Below are 18485 nucleotides of genomic sequence, written 5' to 3'. Positions count from 1 at the left end.
GATATTTTGTTTCTTAGCTTTAAAGTCTGGTTTAATTTACTTTTTTAGTGAAGTGATATGTAACCTTATCTTGGTAAGGAGTCCTGCAGCAACCCACAGTGTTCATTTCATGTGACTGGTGCAGTGAAGTGTGCAGAAAGTAAGTTTCAACAAATGTGTTCATTGTTTGATTCTTATTTTTACTGTTTCTATAGGGAATGAAACTTTAACAAGAAGTCTATGTTAAAGCCTGGCTGACAGCAAGAGAGGAAAAGTGTAGAAGCAATGCCCTGATGAAAAGGTAGGGAACACATTGGTAGAGTGGGCAAAAGGCTTGTGTTCTGCCTTGGGATTTACTGTGAAATTAGAGGGCTTCTACTTTGTACCCGGGATTGTTTGCTTGCTGTGAAGAAAATATAGATGGGAAAAAAAGGCTTGTCTGACAATTTTGCCAGGCAATTTTGGTAGTACAGAGATGGGGTGAAGTTTTTTGTGTAACTGCAGTTACTCCTGTGTCTTGAGACTGTTGAAGTCCCATGTGATTTGTGTGGTGTTATGTCTGAGAAGTGGTTCTGAGTAGCCAGAGCAGGGCTGACTGATCCAGTTAACTTCACTTTGCTCTTGCATGCCCAGCTGACACATCTCTCTGGGCTGGTTACTTCCACAGGCTAATGCAGCAATGCATGGATGAGATGAGATGCTGGGGGCTGTTAGAACCTTAATGGCAATTTTTAATAATTAGCCTCTGATTTGTGTCTCTCTTCATCTGCTCTTCATGCTCCTTCAAAGGAAGTAAGTTCTTGGAGTGTTATTGTATGATGAATATTTAAAAAAAATAAATCACCAGCTTTGAACCGTTTTAAAAAAGTTGCCCTGCACTGGTTTCCAGTGCACTCTAGGAGACATTCATTGCTTGTTTACACATGGAACATCTTTGGAGTCAGGACTACAAAGTGAAATATCACCTGGCTTAGACAGCAAATGGATCTAATAAGGAACTCAAACTAATACACAATTTAATACTTTCAAAGAAAAATGCAGGAAGGAATAAGAACAACAACAAGGCAGATTAAAAGATTACAAGGCAGTTGTTGTATTTGTCTGCCAGAGATGGACTGGCAGAAACTCTTTTAATGGAGTCAGAGGGTCCTTACTGTTGCCTGGGGAAGTTGGCTTCTGGAAAGAAACTGGGGTGGCTGGAGCAATTCTTCTGGTCTGCAGCCAGTTCTAAGTTATCTCTGCAAAATTCTGTGGGGAGGAGCAGGTTGTGGGGATTAGATCAGTGTATTTTTCCTTGCAAATGTTGTAGTGCACGTGTAGTAAACTGTACTTTGTGAGGCATCGTGCCTGTTCCTGCTGCACAGATGGAATATATGGCTCATCCACATCAGTTCTGGTCATGTGATGGGAAAAAGCTGATGTGTGTTTTCCTCTTATAGTATTTGAATGAGGAATGTGATCTGTTCAAAAAGCTTGGACACTGAATGAATTACAACAGTGGTGACAAGCAGCAAAAATCTTCAATTAGTATTTCCTGAATGTTTTTGAAAAAATAGGATGCTAGAAAATTACATTGAATAAACAGTGAAAATGTGTTTACCCTTTGTCTTTCAGCAAAGTAATCAAGCTAATAGTTTGTGGATCTGAGAGATTGTCTGATTATTTCTCCTGTTCCTACATTTTTAGAAGTTACAAAAAGCTCTCTCATCTATATAGTTATGATCTAGAGTGTGTGTGTTTAATAATTTTTTTACATATGACTTTATTTGCAAGGATATTTTGATTCTTTCTGATCTTTATGGTGTTTAATTTACAGTTGTATTAATTATATGGCATCCATTAAAAATCATTATCATGAGGTGGCTCAAAGACCATATATTGCATTTATTTTCAGGGACTTTTGTAAGAGATTATGGTTGTGATCCCATGGCATTGCCTTCAGTGTGCAGCCTTTTGTCCCCAGGTTACTGAAATGTAGAGAAGGTATGGAAGCTTCTCAGTGGGGTGCTCCTAATGTTGAATTTCATTTGGGACTAGCTGTCTCAAGCAACCCTCTTGTGCAGTGTGACATCTTCTGCTGTGTTTTTCATGTTTGTTTGGTTTGGAGTTTTTTTGCCCTCAAAGATGGCTTGCAATATGGTGAGATGTTGTAGGGAGATGAGTGAGGGTAAAAAGATTGCAGTATGGAAGTAGTAGGGAAAAATCTGTTTCTCCCTGGATGCAACATGAGCAGCATCCCTGACCTCCCACACAATGCAATCTAAGGGCTGGAGTGAAGACCCCATGGCCAGGCTGTGTTGAAACCCTTGCAGAGAAGGGAACTCTGGGGCTTTCTAGCTGATAGAGGCACACAGCAGCTGAAAACCAGGGGAGATAAGGAAAGAGATCCTCCTGTTGAATCAGCAGCTGTGGAGAAATCTCTGTCCTTGGGCTGATGCCTGTCCCCATCCCGGGGTTATCTCAGGTGCTGTCCTGAGATTCACACCAGCAAGGCACAACCACGAATCACCAAGTGAGATATACGAGTAAAATCACTGTGGAATGGCTTCATGGTAGGAGTTCCTACAGAAATTCTTCATCAGTTTATGTGAAATGCTCTTCACAGAATGATTCTTTGTCACTGAGTTAGCTCACAGTTTATTCCTTCTTTCTGGGGTCTATTAACAGAGAGTTTGCATAGATCTGCTCTGCCAGTAACCTGATGTTGAAAATTTGAGTATCACAGTGGCTCTAGTAAAGTCTAAGTCAGCCTTAGACTAAAATACCACTGAAGTTTATCTTTATCCCATTTTTAGCTGTAAGCCCTTCGATTAAAAGACAAAAATCATAAACCATTGTAGAATCCCTGAATGGTTTGGGTTGGAAGGGACCTTAAAGATTCTCATTCCACCCCTGCCATAGGCAGGGACACCTTCCACTATCCCAGGCTGCTCCAAGCCCTGTCCAACCTGGCCTTGGACGCTTGCAGGCATGGGGTAAATATGAGGGTATAATTCATCATCAGCCAGGCCTTTTTTTTCCCCTCACTTCTGTAAAATCTGCATTAAATTATGAAAGTCTTGCTGACTTGTGTGTTACGTGCTATAACCTTAGGAAGCAAATTTATGTGATAGCAGGTGTTTGTATGTAGGGGATTCTAATTTTAACTATCTCTAAATGAGGAGAGCTTGTCCCAGTTTTTCTTGAAAGTGCTTTTGGGAATAAAGGAATGTTTGAATTTAGGACTTTTGGTATAAACTTTATATGGAATAGTGTTGAGGTTTAAATAGTGTAAAGGTATGATTCTTCAATATTTTATATATGTGTGTGTGTATATATATATATACACACACATCATTCTGTTTATTTGTAATGCTAAACTGGAGTTTAATAAGTTGTAATGATTAAACTGGAGTAGTGCTGTTAATACACTGGAGTTATAGGTCCTGCTTGCAGTTTTAACAGCCATCATTTGTATAATTTTTGATTACTAAAGTGTTTAGTAATCAAAAATTACACAATTTCATTCTAAAAGGCATCATGAATCACTCTAGAAATCAGTGTAGTTCTGTGAAATGGTGCTGGTAAGAAAAGGAAAAAACCTCAGTGTTACAATAGCTATAATGTAGTTTCACAGAGCACTGTAATGTCACAAAATACTTAGAACTTCTGTTGTATTAGCTGAAATATGTCAGTGTTTGGTCTTATGCCAGAGCTTAAGGATACTTTGTTAAACATCTCCATGTCTGCATGCATTTGTTCCCAGCCTGCCTGGGTTTGCTGGAGCCAGATGGACAGAGAGATAATAGGCAGCATATGCAGAGGTTGAGTTTGTGTGTCTTTGAATATATCACTCAGGGAGGAGTTTGAATTTGTAGTTATTACTTTCATATATATGCTGAGTAACATATTCCAGATGTGTTTGAAGTAACTGGATGTAGGTTAAACTGAGCTCAGTTTTGTAACTGCCTTTTCTCTTCAAACACAAGCTGAAGTTATTATCAGACTGTTCCTTTCCTATATGTTGGTGATTGCTTGCCAATAATCATGTTTGTTAAAGTGTCCCATAGTGCTTATTAGCCATCTAGAAAAATAAAAGATAATTTGGGGGTTCTTCTTGGCATTTTCTAGAACAGTGTAAATAAGCATAAAATAAAAAACCTGTACTCATTTCCTTGCAACGTTAGAAGCTTCTCAAGCCAGTCCAGCAAAACACAACCAACCTATAAAATAAGAGCAAGAAGAGGGAATTGCCTCCCTTGTGCTGGTGGATGAGGTTGGTAGGGATGACCAGGCACAGCCTGACATTCCTCCTGCTTGAGCAGGGGCTGGTGCTGAAAATCTGAGGCCAGCTTGGAACAATTTGATTAAATGCATACTATCAAATTGGGACATAATTTTCCAAATTACCAGTAAGAAATGTCTGAATTTATTATGTTTGAGCAAAAATCTTGCTCAATTCCAGGAATCACGATGGCATGAAGTTTGATAAGTCTTAATACTTGCTACCTAGAGCAAGAAATAAAGGGAGATAAAGCAAAGGGAATAAAAGTTACATGAAAACTGAAGTCTTCTGTCAACCATTCAAACTGTTTTGAATTCTGGTTGTTCAGTTTCAGAATGTCAGCAAGCTCTTGAAACTCCTGTGTGGTAACAGTTTCTCTTGCAATAAAATTTTGCACCCAAACAAAATTAATTCAACAAAAGGGAGTCTTAAATAGCTTGTCTGGTTTTAAAAGTCTGGAACTTGATGACAGTAAACTTCCTGAAGCTACTCTAGCAAAATTCCAGCACACATGGGTGTCTTGGAAAAACATTTTTAGCCTATTTCTCAATGTTCCATGCGAGAGCAGAAAGCAGTTTCTTTATTTGCAAGCTATGATTTTCTGGTTTTTAAAATAGCCATAACGTTATCATTTCTGACCTGTATTTCTTTCTTAGAAGCTGTAACACCTTGTGATGGAAGATGGAAGACAAAGGGGCCCGTGTTGCTGATTACTTTGTTGTCGCAGGACTAACGGATATCTCAAAGCCGCTGGAGGAGGAGATCCACTTCAATGATGCCTGCCATAAAATCGCCAAGCCAAAAGAACCCATCACAGACGTGACAGTCCTCAATAAATCCCTGGGGGAGGAGGTTCCTCAGGGCTATAAGTGCATAGATGTCACTCCCTCGGGCCTGTCTGCAGATCTCAATAACGGCAGCCTTGTAGGACCGCAGATATACCTTTGTTATCGCCGAGGCAGGGATAAGCCTCCGCTGACTGATTTGGGGTGAGTGCTTTCCCTGTTCCAGTGGGTGATTTCCACTGTTTTATTTAACTAAGGAGCAGATAAGGCAGCTTTACGGAAATGCCATACTTTTGAAATACAAGGCAAAACTCTAAACAGGAAGATATTTGTTGACTTGAGAATACTGTAACCCAGTATGGAAGGGAAAATGCATGCTGAGTGGATTTTAATGACAAGTTTAATCCTTCCCATTTTGGAGTTTTCAAAGCCATTTATAATTTTTAATGTATATGTTTGGATTGGGATAAGGTGCTTAACCTATTTAACACAGATTGGAAAGAGATAAGTTATATGACATTCTTAGGATCAGGCAATGAATCTTTAATAGAACTGAAAAGAATGGTATTTTGCCGTAAACAAAATGTTTAAAAGCAATTATATACAAAGAAAATCAGTATAGTTCTATAATGAAGCTTTTCTGTTAGAATACAGTTGGAGATAATGTGACCTGAACTTGTCAGTAAAAATGTTTTGCTCAGCAATGAGACAAGAGCTGTGATTAAAACTCAAAGTGTTTTTAAAATGTGACTTTTTTCTTCCCCTTTTAACTAGGGTTTTATATGATGGGAAAGAAAGAGTCAAGCAAGGCTGTGAAATCATTCAGAGCACCCCGTATGGGCGGCCTGCCAACATCAGCGGCAGCGCCTCGTCTCAGCGGGTGTACATCACCTACCGCAGGGCCTCCGAGAACATGACCCAGAACACCCTGGCTGTCACAGACATCTGCATCATCATCCCCAGCAAAGGAGAGACTCCTCCACACACCTTCTGCAAGGTGGACAAGAATCTGAACAACAGCATGGTAGGATTCAAAAGCTGGGCTTTGAACACTTGATATACAGTGATGTGACCTTTGTGGAGTACTTGTGGCAGCTCTTGGAGGACCTGGTGAAAAATCTTCATAAGAGGTCTCCAAAGATAAATCAAATATTGGAAGAGTTGGAGGATTGCATTCCTTTGTTCCTACTTGGAACAAAGTCTTTCTGAAAGCCTTAGAGCAAGTGTTTGGGTTTTTTTAATGCTGGCTCCAGCATCTTTGGATTGGTTCTTTAGAACCTGTTGTGTATGTGTGTGTAACTGGAGGTTTTACAGATGTGGCTGTTTCTGACACTGCGTTTACTGTTGTGGTGGGAATTCCATATCTAGCAACCAGCTTCTGTTTTGTTTTCCAGCTCCTCCCTTTACCTACAATGCTATTTTATAAATGTTTTTCTCCTCAGTAGTTTCACAAACTTCTTATTTAAAGAAAGTTGTGCGTGAGTGATGTTGGAAGCTGTTGACTGTAAGCACATTTAAATGTTTAATATGGTTCCAAAGCCTGTCCTGCTAAAATATAGAGGTTTCATACAACTTTGATTTGCAGAACTGAATATTTAGGTGTTTCCTGGATAAATCTGCAGCCCCATGTGCTGGCTCTTGCAGGGTCCTCAGAAGTTGGTGTGCTGAGAAGGATGCTGGCTGCTCTGCAAGTGGGATCATGTAAAAAAGATCAAGATCATGGGAATTGATTTGTGCTTGCTTTTAGATAAATGCCTGTAGGCATTACCCAATGGATTTTTCAGTTCTGATAGTTCCCATATTGACTGGGTTATGGGAGTGCTGTCTTAGGGAAGTTGTTACACCTTTCTCCCTTCTATAAAAGCTCTGTGTTCTCCCTATGAGTGCTGCTCTTTCCTCTTCCATGGCTTTCCTTATTCTTTATTTTTATGTCTAGAAATTGAGAATTTAAGTACTTATAATTTTCAGCATTATTATAAATTATATTCTGTTATGTCCATTTGTTATACTCCATCACTTAATCCAATAACTTCTTTTATTTTACAGTGGGGCTCGGCTGTCTATTTATGTTATAAAAAGTCTGTGGCAAAAACCAACACCATATCATATAAAGCTGGTATGTAACTACTGTGTAGCCTTTTTTATCTTCAGTTCAGAATGTCCAGGCTCATTTGTAATGTAATACATTTCGTACTAAAGAATTGACACTATCTAGCCATTATTCAAAAAGCAATCTTTCCCTAAAGAATTCTTCTAAAATCATGTCAGAAAAGAGGCCTTAGAACTGGGTGTCATGACCATGCTGTTTTAAAATTTGTGTTCAGTTGGGAAGCTCAGCTGTGTTTTGATGGATTTCTACAAACCTGGGTGTCTCCCATCTCTGTTTGTGTTACTGGTAACTGTGTCTTAAGGACATGTGTGTATATGCAAAAGAAAATACCACAGAAATTATTTGATGCATTTTCATGATCACTTTCTTTAAGAAACATTTTGAAGAATCCTGCAGGCTTCCACACTGCCTCGAGCATCATCACTGAGCTCTTTAAGTATTTTTGGATCGTGTATCATCTTTATTTTATTGTTTTATTTATAAGACAGATTTAGATTTGCTATGACTGATGAAACGTGTTGGCTTTGCATTTGTTGTTGGGTTTTTTTAAACCCTGATTTTGTTTGGCACACAAGTCATGAGCATGATTCACACTTAAGCTCTAATCCACTTACATCCCTTCTAGAGGCTGCTCTCTGTAAACAGGAACTCAGGACATACTAAAGGGTGGACAGTACATTTGTGAACAAATAAAAATTTTAAAAGGCCTCACATCTGGTGATAGCTTGCACAAGATTTTGATTCTTGGCATGAAGGGAGCCACTGCCCTTATGGTTACAAGTTTTTATTGCTTATTAATATTCCATTTCTGTTAGAAAAAATGTGATTGTGTAGTGATTGTGCTGTCTAACAGAGAGAAATCCTAAATCCTTTCATGCAGTATCCATTCTCAGTGTGGAGTCCCCTGGGCTGGCAGTCAGACACGATGGATTGCTACAGCCTCCCTTGTAACTGAGGACCTGTGTGCTAAAAGCCTCTGCTTCAGATCTTCATGTTTCACAGCTGTGTTTAAATAATGCTAAACACATTGACCTGGCAGCACAAGAGCTGAGTCCTCAGCTGAGGTGGATCAGCTTAATTGACTTGGTTCTTTTGGTATTAAAAAACTATCTAAGAGCAAACATATATTTGTCAGGGAGTGTTTGTTGGCCAGAATTAATTGGTGTTATAGTTGAAAACATCAGTCTTATTTCTCAAGTATTCACATTACCCTTTTTTAAACTAGATTTTAAATTTTTGCTCATACTCATGATGAATGTGAACTATTATATAATAACAGGTGAGATGTATGCAGCCTGAAAACAGGAAAAGATAAATCAGTTATGAATAGTTTCTAGAATGGAAAGTAGGATTTCAGTGTAATGCTTTAGTCAGGTGATTTTTTTTTTTTTTCTTAGGTTATGGGAGCATCTGTCTCCTCCAGCTATTCCCTGTGCCTAATTATTTACACCTTCAGTCATCTTCTGAAGTTACTGTGTGCTCATATATGAATTTTCTGGCAATTATTTTATGGAATGAGCTATTCCAAATCTGTTTCTGCTGGCTTTCCTATAACTGCCTCTTTGCTCATTCTATTTATAGGTTTAATATGCAGATATCCTGAAGAAGATTATGAATCATTCCCATTACCAGAATCTGTGCCTCTTTTTTGTCTCCCCATGGGTGCAACGATTGAATGTTGGCCATCTAACAGTAAATACCCTCTCCCCGTTTTTTCTACATTTGTACTAACTGGAGCGTCTGCAGAAAAGGTATTTTGAAACCTTGAAATTAAAAGTTATTAATTAAATTGGAAAAACTCAGTTGTTTATCTGTTCAGGATGATAATGAATGTTTTCATAGATGAGCTTGAATCTATTCTGTTGGGCTTGATTCCAAGACTGCTTTGAAGAGTGACTTGCAGTAGTTCAGTTGATCATAAACCTGAGCTCCTCTGCTTTCCTGTTAGCCTGTGAAACTGGAGAGCTATGAAATTGGACTGCATATACATGCAAGTAGTGCTGTTTTTATTGCAAGCATGAAAACGACCTTGCATGTACATACTTGTTCTAAAAAGTAAATTGGATGTCAGGGAATATGGCTTTGAGTTGTGTATAAAGGATTCCTAAAATAGCTTTAAAGGCAATCGGAGGAACAGTTGACTGCAGTTGTACTCTTTATAATCATTATATTTCTCTCAAATAAATTGTTTTGTAAATTACTCTCTCATATGATATTAAGTGTTTTAATTAAATAATAGACAGTCTGGATTTTCACAGCCCTAAGAATATTCCAGAATGGGTTGCTTCAAAAGATCACCATCTTTTGCATTGATGTATCTTTTCAAACAGTAGTACAGACTTGATTTTCTGTGTTTGGGGTTTCTTAGATTGCTTTGAAGATCGAGGCAGAATTACTGACTTCACATCCATGATGTCTTTGCAGGTATATGGTGCTGCTATTCAGTTTTATGAACTGTATCCTGAAGAGAACCTCACAGAGAAACAAAAATCTCAGCTGGGATTAGCAGCTGCTGTCGAGGGCAAAGACACATGCAGAACAGTGCAGACAAATAAATGCATCTGTCTGCTCTCTCACTGGCCTTTCTTTGATGCTTTCAAGAAGTTTCTTACCTTTCTCTATCGTTACTCCATTTCTGGGCCACATGTCCTCCCCATTGAGAAGTAAGTCATTTCCAAAATTCATAACAGTAATTTCAGTGGATAAGAGAGTGGGGATTTTGTTCTAAATTTCCTGTAATATCCTTTTTACTGTACTCAAACATTAAATAAAATGGCTGCACTTTTCTCCTTTGATTAACCTATCCTTACCCACTAGATTTTTAAAGTCTAGATTTTTATTTGTGATTTAAGTGCCTGCAAAGGTCTCTGAAAGCTGTTTTAATTAGCTTTGCACCCTTTAGCCATAGTGATTACAAAGAGCAAGATTATAAATCCTTTCTTAATCTTGCACACATCAAGTTAGGAGAATTAAATGAGTAGATTTGCTTTTTTCAAATGCCTATTTGTAGTGTAATGAGAGATGATAAAGGAGATTGAATATCTTGTATTTGTGATAAATAAACTTCATTTCTTTCTCATATAAAGGATTTCACGTTATAAAGTGCAGAGGAAATCCTTACACCAAGAAATGGTCAATACTTGCAATTGATATGTAGCACCATGTAACATTTCTAGAATAATGTCATTTTTAATGCAGCAGATTTCAAATACACTATTTACTTTTCTATTTTATTACACATCAGTTTTTTTCTGCTTCAACTTAAATACTAGCTTTCAAGAGACTTTGACTATGTGGATTATGTATTTCTTGGGATTGCTTATCCCCTTCATTATTAGAGTTCCCATCATTGAACTTGTTTGAAAATGCTGATAGAGTAAACTTCCAATGAAAAATGTGTGTGTGTGTGTATGTATATGTATATATATATATATATATATTTGTTTTGGTTTTAAGCTTAGGAGTTTGATGTTTTAGCTTTTGAGAATGAATAAAATAAGTAGATATTAGAAGAGCTTAACCTATTTGGATTTTATGGATTTCTTCTGATTTCTCTGATTTGTAAACTGGTCAGTTTACTGTGGATAATTTAAATGTAGGATGCTAATGTAGTATCCAGCCTACTTCCTTTGGCTGTTTTAATGATGATGAAGGTTTGTCTGTGCCTGAATTTTTTCAGTCAGCCCAGCTGCTGCAAAGTGCAGCTGTCCCTTGTTGTGTGACATGTTCCATACTTTGGCCACCATCTTCATACACTGCTAATAAAATAAAACCCAAATCAATGCTTATTTGTGGGTTTGACTGAATTTCTTCCAAATGTAGTTGCCTGTGTCATAATACTAGTAACATTTGTAGAAATCCTGGTAAAGTATGTGCTGTAAGGTGAAATTTAGGATGGAATACCTGTTTCTCATGGGTTTTCACCCCATGTAGCTTCTTTTAATGTGAAAGTGTCTGTTGTGCAGAATTGCACTTCTAGAACTTGTGTAAGTTTAATCAGTTCATGAAACTGAGAACTTTGTCAAATTCTAAAAACATTTTTGTGCATTTGTAGTATGTGAAAGAACTTTAAAGCTTTTTCATCAGCAGTTTTACATAACATTTAGTATTTAGAGATGAAGAAAATGGATGAGCTTAATGATTCTCCTTGATATTCAGCCATGAATATTTTTTGCAAGTAACCAGTTCTAGTCTCTGAGGTTTAGTGCTATTTCAAACTCTGTCAGAAGCAGGATTTTCAGGTGGGACTGTGATGTTCAAATATCAATATTTCTACTTTACAAATGAAAGAAAACTCCTTGTAGTTTGTCAGTCTCACAGACAGAGTTTATAGTCTGAAAGAGAATCTGCCCTCCCATTTTCTTGTGACCAGTAGAAAAATAGGTTTTCAAGGTCAGAATATACCAATAGGGTTTAGGTGCTGGGATTTTTTGCTCTGTTTTTTGAGTATGTGCCATTTTTATATAATTATTTTTCTAACTCTCAAAAATTTGTCTTGAGGTGAAGCAGTTTAAACCTAATTTCTACTAAATCAGTATTTTTCTTTTCCTGTAGACACATTTCCCATTTCATGCATAAAGTACCTTTTCCATCCCCTCAGAGGCCAAGAATTCTAGTTCAGGTAAGTGTAATTTGCTTTAATAACTGTGTCTAAGGTGAAGATAAAGCAGGTTAATAAATGGAAAATGTAATTTTGTGCCCAAATTATTTTTGTTCAGGATTTATTTTTCCTAAATTCATACACATAATGTGAGAATTCTGTTTCCACTTCAGTTAATGACTTCAGTGAGTTATTATAAGAAGCTGTTTAGTGAGCTTAGAGCTTTAATTTTAAATTTTTTAATTTAATTTTTTTCAGAGTATATGGAAATTAATGAAAAACTACTCCAAGTCAGCATCTGGTCTGACTTTTGTAATAGCTTTAGAACTGTTTCCCTCTTGCTACTGTATGAAGGCTGAGTGTAAAATAAATAAATAAAATTAAAACCAGATGTGAAATGTACATCCATGATTGTCCCTCTTCCCAAAGGGCTTTGTGTGCTCTCAGTGAGAACTGCAAGAGCCCCACCCAGGAGCAGCCCCTTTATCAAACCTGGCCCTTGCTCTGTCCTCCCTGCAGGGCTCTGTGGGAGTGAATTACAGGAACTGCTACCTGCTCTTTGAAACTTCAGCCCTGTCGCTGTTGGTAGGAGAGAAAAAATCCTGGTCTGGAGGACTTCTGAGGTGTTATTAAATCTCTGTATTTCCTCCTAAAGAGGTGAAATAGATAGAGAGGTGTTAAAATTTTTATTGCAGAGAAGAGAGAGCTCTGTTGCAGTCATAGTATTCTACCAATTGGGGTTTTGATTAAATAGTTACAAAATGATGCTATTCTCTGTTATTACTTCTATAACATAAAATATGGAGAGCCCTGTGCAGTTCTGAGCCTTAATTGTGTAGCCCATATGGTAGTGAAGTCTTTCAGAGCAAATACAATCCTGGGTTATGTCTTTATAGCATGTACTGCATATTGAAGATCCTCTTTAGTGTATTCTAAAGGGGTGATATTTATTACTCTTACTGGAAAGGGATTAGAGAACAGTTACACTGAAACTGTATCAGGCACTTCTGGCCCTTTTCTTATGATTTTCAAGTTCAATTCAAAACACAGCATTTTTACTTCTTGTAGATTTGGGGTTTTTTTAATTCATATTCAATAAAATGTTTGTGCTAAGAAACAGCAAACACCTATTTAGAGATTATAATTGAGTTTAGAGAAAAGCTTTTCTTTTTTTTTTTTTTTGTCTGAAATTTCAGGGAATTTTGTCAAAGTATATATGGGTTTATATCCTGGAATGAAGTCTGAAGATCTGGATATAAGTGATGTGAAAATTACATCTGTTATACCTTATTTTCAAAATGTTATGTGCATTAAATTAGTACAGCTTTAGGAGCTGATAGTACAGATGGAGAAAAAACTGCTTTTACAGTAGGCAGTGGTCATTGAGATCTGTGAATAAATTCTTCCTTCCAGCTGCTTCCAGGGACTTAAGTTGTGTTAGAAACTGCACCAAATAAAATCACAGGTGATTGTACCTCAGATGTTTCCTCAAAATTACTGTGGGAAGTGCCTGCATTGAAAATGGCAAGCTTTCAGGATTCCATTTCTCTCTGAAGCCTGTTAATGGAAAATGTGGTTGTCTTTTGCAAAGCAATTAAACATCTAAGTCTCAAAGAAACGATAGCCATTAGTAAAACACTCTGGAATGTTCCTATTTGCCAGCTTCCAGCTGCCAGTCTTGATGGGTTCCTTCTGACCTAAGATCTTTCCTTCTGACCTGAGATCTGGACTCTGTGTGCTGCATCCCCTCACTGCACAGAGGTTGCTGTGCTAATGTATCACAACCTGCAGACTTCAAGAGCATGTGGAGTAATGTTTCTCCCTCTGGGGGAGGGGGGGTAATAAGTGCCCCTTCTGCTTGAGGGAGATGTGCCCCTTGAATAGATGCTTAATTGTGTTTGTGTGCTTTTGCTGAAGCACAGAAGTCAGAACGTCAGGCTGATGCTTCCTTTCAGAGGGTGGTTTATGAAGGTTTGCCTCAGGCTGGAAAAATGAGTCCTCTGAATTCTTCCACTGCACAAGCTAATGGTGCTGGTACTCCCAAGGTGACTTACTTGACAAATCCAGCCTGTGGTGTGGCCATCCACATTTGTCAGGAAAGGGGGATGCGAGACGTGCAGGGAAACAGCATTGCAGACTCTCCTTAATTCCCTGTGCTTGGTGGCTCTCCAGGCACAGCATTAGGTGACTTTGAGCTTCTAAGTCATCAGTCTTGTCTCCTGGCTTCTATTACCTGGTCACCTGCAGTGGGTCTAAGGTGAAACACACTCAAACCTGAAATGTTACTGTAAATGATCTGCACTTGCGGCTTGGTTGTACAAGTTGCTGTGGCTGAGTTATTACTGCTTTTAAACAACAGAAAATGCAGGAGGATTAAGCCAGCTGGTATCTTGTTACCCTGGATTTACCATGGCTGGAAACATCAGCTGGGCTTTGATAAACTGATTGTCTGTTGCTATTCTTGTACTTACCTGAGTCTTCCTATTCATGCTGAATATGTGAATGGTTTGCTTGATGCTGTGTCACTGTAAGAAAGAAATGTGATTTAGTAGGATCTTCTTGCATCTTCAACTAATGCACATTTTAAAGATCCTATCAGAGCTGAGCAGTTTCTACTAGCCAGGAGCCTAATTCTCATATGCCTTCTGAAGAAAATATAGCTTTACATTTGGAGCTGCCATCTCTCCCCTTTATGAATTTTTATCCCTCTCTTTACCCCTAAATCCAGAAAGAATTCCCCCCAGCTCCTGAAAGCTGTGTATGAAATATGGGTTCTCACAGCCCTTAAAGTACAGAAGGCTTCATTTTTCAGCAGTTAATATATTCAAATTTTTGCAGCATTAGCTAGTTTAAAGTCTTCTTTATGAATATGCAATGTATTCAGTTCTGGCCAAGAAAAGAAGATCATGCTTTGCCCAGTTTTTACTAAAAGATCCTGATGCATATCATTGCACAGCACTTCTTAGAGTAGTACACAACTGGGGTATACAAAATTCAGCTTATTTTGGATTATTTTAAGGTGTTCTTTGTTATAGTTGTGTAATTTCTGATACATTATTTCTATTCTGAACTTTGGAAATGTTTATTTTAAAATCTTTTCCCAGCTATCTCCACATGATAACTTGATTCTTAGCCAGCCTGTGTCATCACCACTCCCACTAAGGCAAGTAGCAGTATCTCGTTAATTGTGAGAGGTATTCTGATTTTTGTTACAGAAGGGATTTGCTATTTTGAGTTGCAGTTGTGTAAATTAACTCACCTTGCCTGGTGCCTTTGGAAACTGGTAGATCTGAAGTTTATTCATGTGATTAGACCTACACCCTGACAAGGATGCACAATTATTAATGTATTTGGGAGGGGTTTAAAATCATTTTAGTGGTTCTTGAGGAAGAATATGTATTATTAGATCCCCTTCTAGGAGTTCATCCCTGGGCTCCCAAGATAGTTCCGTTTTTTTGTTTTGGAAGGGAGTTGGAGTTCTGTTACTGTCTTGACTTTCACGTCTCAGTGCAGGAGACTGATTAAAGAAACACATGTTGTCTCCCTGTAAATTGCTTCTCAGAAAGAAAAATTGTCATGCCTGTGTCCTGAAAATAGTCTAGACTGAGTCAAGTCTCAAGGAATCATGGTTACTGTTGGGAAATAACCATTCCTCACTGGACAGTGAAGTGTGCCAAGTATTCTACCAAGTAATCTTCTCTAAAAGGAAGATTTGCAGATTTCCATTTATTTTATTATCAAACATTTCTTTTTTTTACTGTCCCTTGTAACTCACCGGTGTGTTTATGTCCTGTAACAGTGGTGGCAAGTTTTCTACACTACTTCAGAATTTAGGACCTGAAAATGCAGTAACTCTGTTGGTGTTTGCTGTGACAGAACATAAAATCCTCATCCACTCATTGCGACCTTCTGTCCTCACGAGTGTGACAGAGGCATTGGTCTCTGTAAGTACCAGCTTTTAGTCATACACCTGTAAAAGGGCAGAAAGAATTCTTCTGAGATAAAATCTAGATTTAGTATTAGTGCTGTTAAGCTTAAAGGTTGCTTAAAAAAAAGAATTAAAATAAAGATCATTAGAGAGAAAAATTACTGTTGTAATGATATCCTATGAAGATAGAGGATAAATTGTTGATTCTTTGTGTAAATATTGTAAATAAGTGTTTGATCATCACAGTGCATTAAATAAGAGTTCCTGATTTTCCCAACTAGCACTGTATCTATTCCTATGGAATTTTAAATGCATGATTTTCCCCTGCCTGTCATCACCAGGCGTTGTTTGCTGCCTCTATGTGCAATCTGTGATTCTGAAGAGTTTTTTCCTACAAAATGAATTTTAGAGAAATTAGTGAGGTTTCTAATTAATAATCTAAATCTAGATTCTCAGTAATAGCCATCTGCCATGGTAAATAATTTTGAAGTTAGTGACATGTGGTTTATTCCTGCATAGGCTGTACTGCACATGTTTAACCTGTGGTTTTGTCTCTGCATGTTTTCCAAGATGATATTTCCCTTCCACTGGCCTTGCCCATATATTCCTCTCTGTCCCTTGGCACTGGCAGATGTGCTGAGTGCCCCGTGCCCATTCATAGTGGGAATTGATTCCAGATACTTTGATCTCTATGACCCCCCACCCGATGTCAGCTGTGTGGACCTGGATACCAACACAATTTCTCAGTAAGTTTTCATCAGCAGTTTTTCTTCTCTGTTAATTTTTTTTTTTTGCTTCCTGTTTTCAAAAGCAAAAGCTGGCTTTTTTGGCAAAACTTGGAGGGGTATTTTAGTTTTTCTTTCAATTTCTTTTCCTTCTGTACATGCCAATTTAAGTAATTAGAGCTCAGAACATGGCATGAGTGGTGGTTGCTGGTGCAATAACAGGTGCCTTAATGCCATTAATCCATCTCTGGTGAGTTGTAACTGGAGTGATTTCAGTGCTGAAGAGTGTGGCAGTGTAATCATCACCCTGAAATATGGGGCATTGGTTGGATGGCTCAGATCAGATCTCCACACAGTAAATCAATTTTGACTTTGTTAGTTGGTTTGCAATCCTTCTCAGTCCAGTTTTAATGGAGTGAAACCTCCTTCTCTGGTGTGATGGAACAACCTCTGAACACATTCCAGTGAATGCTTTTTTTTTCCTTTCCAGAACTGGAGACAAGAAAGCTATTGCATGGAAGATCCTACCAAAGAAACCTTGTAAAAATCTGATGAACACTTTGAATACTTTATATCAGCAACTGGCAGAATGTGAGTGGGAAAGTACATAGTAAGCTTTACACTGGGCACAGTGTGCCACAAAAACAGATAACTTTGGAACTTTTAATTAGCTACATTTATCAGTTCCACCAAACATTTATTTTTACAGAATGGGAAAATCTGTGCTCTAAATCCAGAGATTAGAAACTATGTGGGGGGTTCTGGGACAGAGGAGACTTCACATATATATAAAGGCAGTACTTAATAGATATCCCTTCCTATTAATGTTAGCCTCATACAATAAAAAAAAAAGATCTGGATAGGGGTGGTTTTAATTAAATTCATTAAAACAAAGCACTTTTTTTTAAAGGCTGTTTACACAATACTGGCTGTTGAGCTCACAAGAATTTGTGTCCTGATTAGAACATACAGAAACAGAAGTTTATTGGGATGTGCTGCACAAAGAAGTGTGTAGCTGATGGGTGGTGAAAATTATCTGCTGCTTCAGAATTTTGATACATTTTTCTGCAAGGGCATTTTAGAAAAAATTCTAAATCTTATGTTCTGCATGTAAAAATAGATTGGTAGTGAACTTAAATCTTATTACAGAGTAGGTTGCTTAAAAGTGATATCGAAGTAAGGTTGGCTATAATTATATGATGTGGAAAGACAGTGACAAAACCATCCTTTCACTTTCCTGAGACATTATTAGAATGTTACCAAACTCTGTGTTTAGCAGTGAAATCTCAGCTAGAGTTCTGATGGCTTTAAAATGTTGATGCATGTGCTTAATTAAAGAATATAGGTTTTGCTAGAGCCACATTTTGTCAGGAGCAGCATTTTGCAGTGTTGTGTTTCAATGGCTCCACTTTGCCTCTAAGTGGTGATTTTCTGTGTATGTCAGTATTTAATGTGCATTGTCTGCTTTTTGAAATTAAGGGCATGATTGAACAAAAAACAAACATCTCATCCATGTGTTTGTCCTGAAAATATGCTGCTTAAATCAGTTCCTGTCAAAATTTTCTCATGGTTTTACAAACAGTTTTCTTTGAGGGCTTTTTAAAGCTCTGTCCACACTGGTCTCTGGTACTGTAGTAGCTCCTGTGCTGACCAGGCCAGAGCATCCTGCTTTTGGTGTTATCCACAGATACATGAGGTACAGAAGGTCAAGCTGAATCCACTGTCTCATGTCCTGAGTGAATTTGGGTATATTTTAACCTATTTCAAACATAATGGAGTAATCACTGAATCTAGTAAGTTAAAGAGAATATTTTTGGCCAGTATTGAGGGGAAAAGGAAAGTAAAACACTATAATGTTGTTCTGTTCACAGTGCAACAGCGACCAAGAGAAGATGCATTAATGGAATTGGCAATGAATGATTACGATTTTAATTCTGGGAAGAAATTGCATCTGTTAGATTTGGAGATCCAGGAAGCATTTCTCTGTTTCATGGCTTCAATCCTAAAAGGTTACAGGTCTTACCTCAGGCCAATAACGGAGGCACCCTCTGAAACAGCCACAGATGCAAGTTCTCTCTTTGAACTACAAGGTGA

The 18485-nt window shown here is 37.9% G+C and overlaps 1 protein-coding gene across 6 annotated transcripts in view; it reads left to right on the top strand.

Annotated features, from left to right (window-relative positions):
• The window catches only part of DENND4A (DENN domain containing 4A), a 49133-nt gene that overhangs the window by 8436 nt on the left and 22212 nt on the right, over positions 1 to 18485 (top strand). For 3 of the 6 annotated variants that reach the window (XM_059858696.1, XM_059858701.1, XM_059858695.1), the window contains exons 2-13: positions 195 to 280; positions 4900 to 5232; positions 5803 to 6052; positions 7075 to 7144; positions 8720 to 8889; positions 9563 to 9801; positions 11693 to 11759; positions 14843 to 14901; positions 15538 to 15682; positions 16237 to 16412; positions 16882 to 16982; positions 18263 to 18481. In XM_059858696.1, coding sequence (XP_059714679.1) covers positions 4925 to 5232; positions 5803 to 6052; positions 7075 to 7144; positions 8720 to 8889; positions 9563 to 9801; positions 11693 to 11759; positions 14843 to 14901; positions 15538 to 15682; positions 16237 to 16412; positions 16882 to 16982; positions 18263 to 18481 — 1804 coding nt within the window. In that variant the 5' untranslated portion in view covers positions 195 to 280; positions 4900 to 4924. Of the gene's footprint in view, positions 1 to 194; positions 281 to 1873; positions 1963 to 4899; positions 5233 to 5802; positions 6053 to 7074; positions 7145 to 8719; positions 8890 to 9562; positions 9802 to 11692; positions 11760 to 14842; positions 14902 to 15537; positions 15683 to 16236; positions 16413 to 16881; positions 16983 to 18262; positions 18482 to 18485 lie in introns of all 6 variants that reach the window. The other 3 variants (XM_059858698.1, XM_059858697.1, XM_059858699.1) reach the window with 3 other exon arrangements.

The sequence above is a fragment of the Haemorhous mexicanus genome, chromosome 13, assembly GCF_027477595.1.
Source record: "Haemorhous mexicanus isolate bHaeMex1 chromosome 13, bHaeMex1.pri, whole genome shotgun sequence".
Lineage (NCBI taxonomy): Eukaryota > Metazoa > Chordata > Aves > Passeriformes > Fringillidae > Haemorhous > Haemorhous mexicanus.
This window is presented reverse-complemented; position numbering and strand designations above follow the sequence as displayed.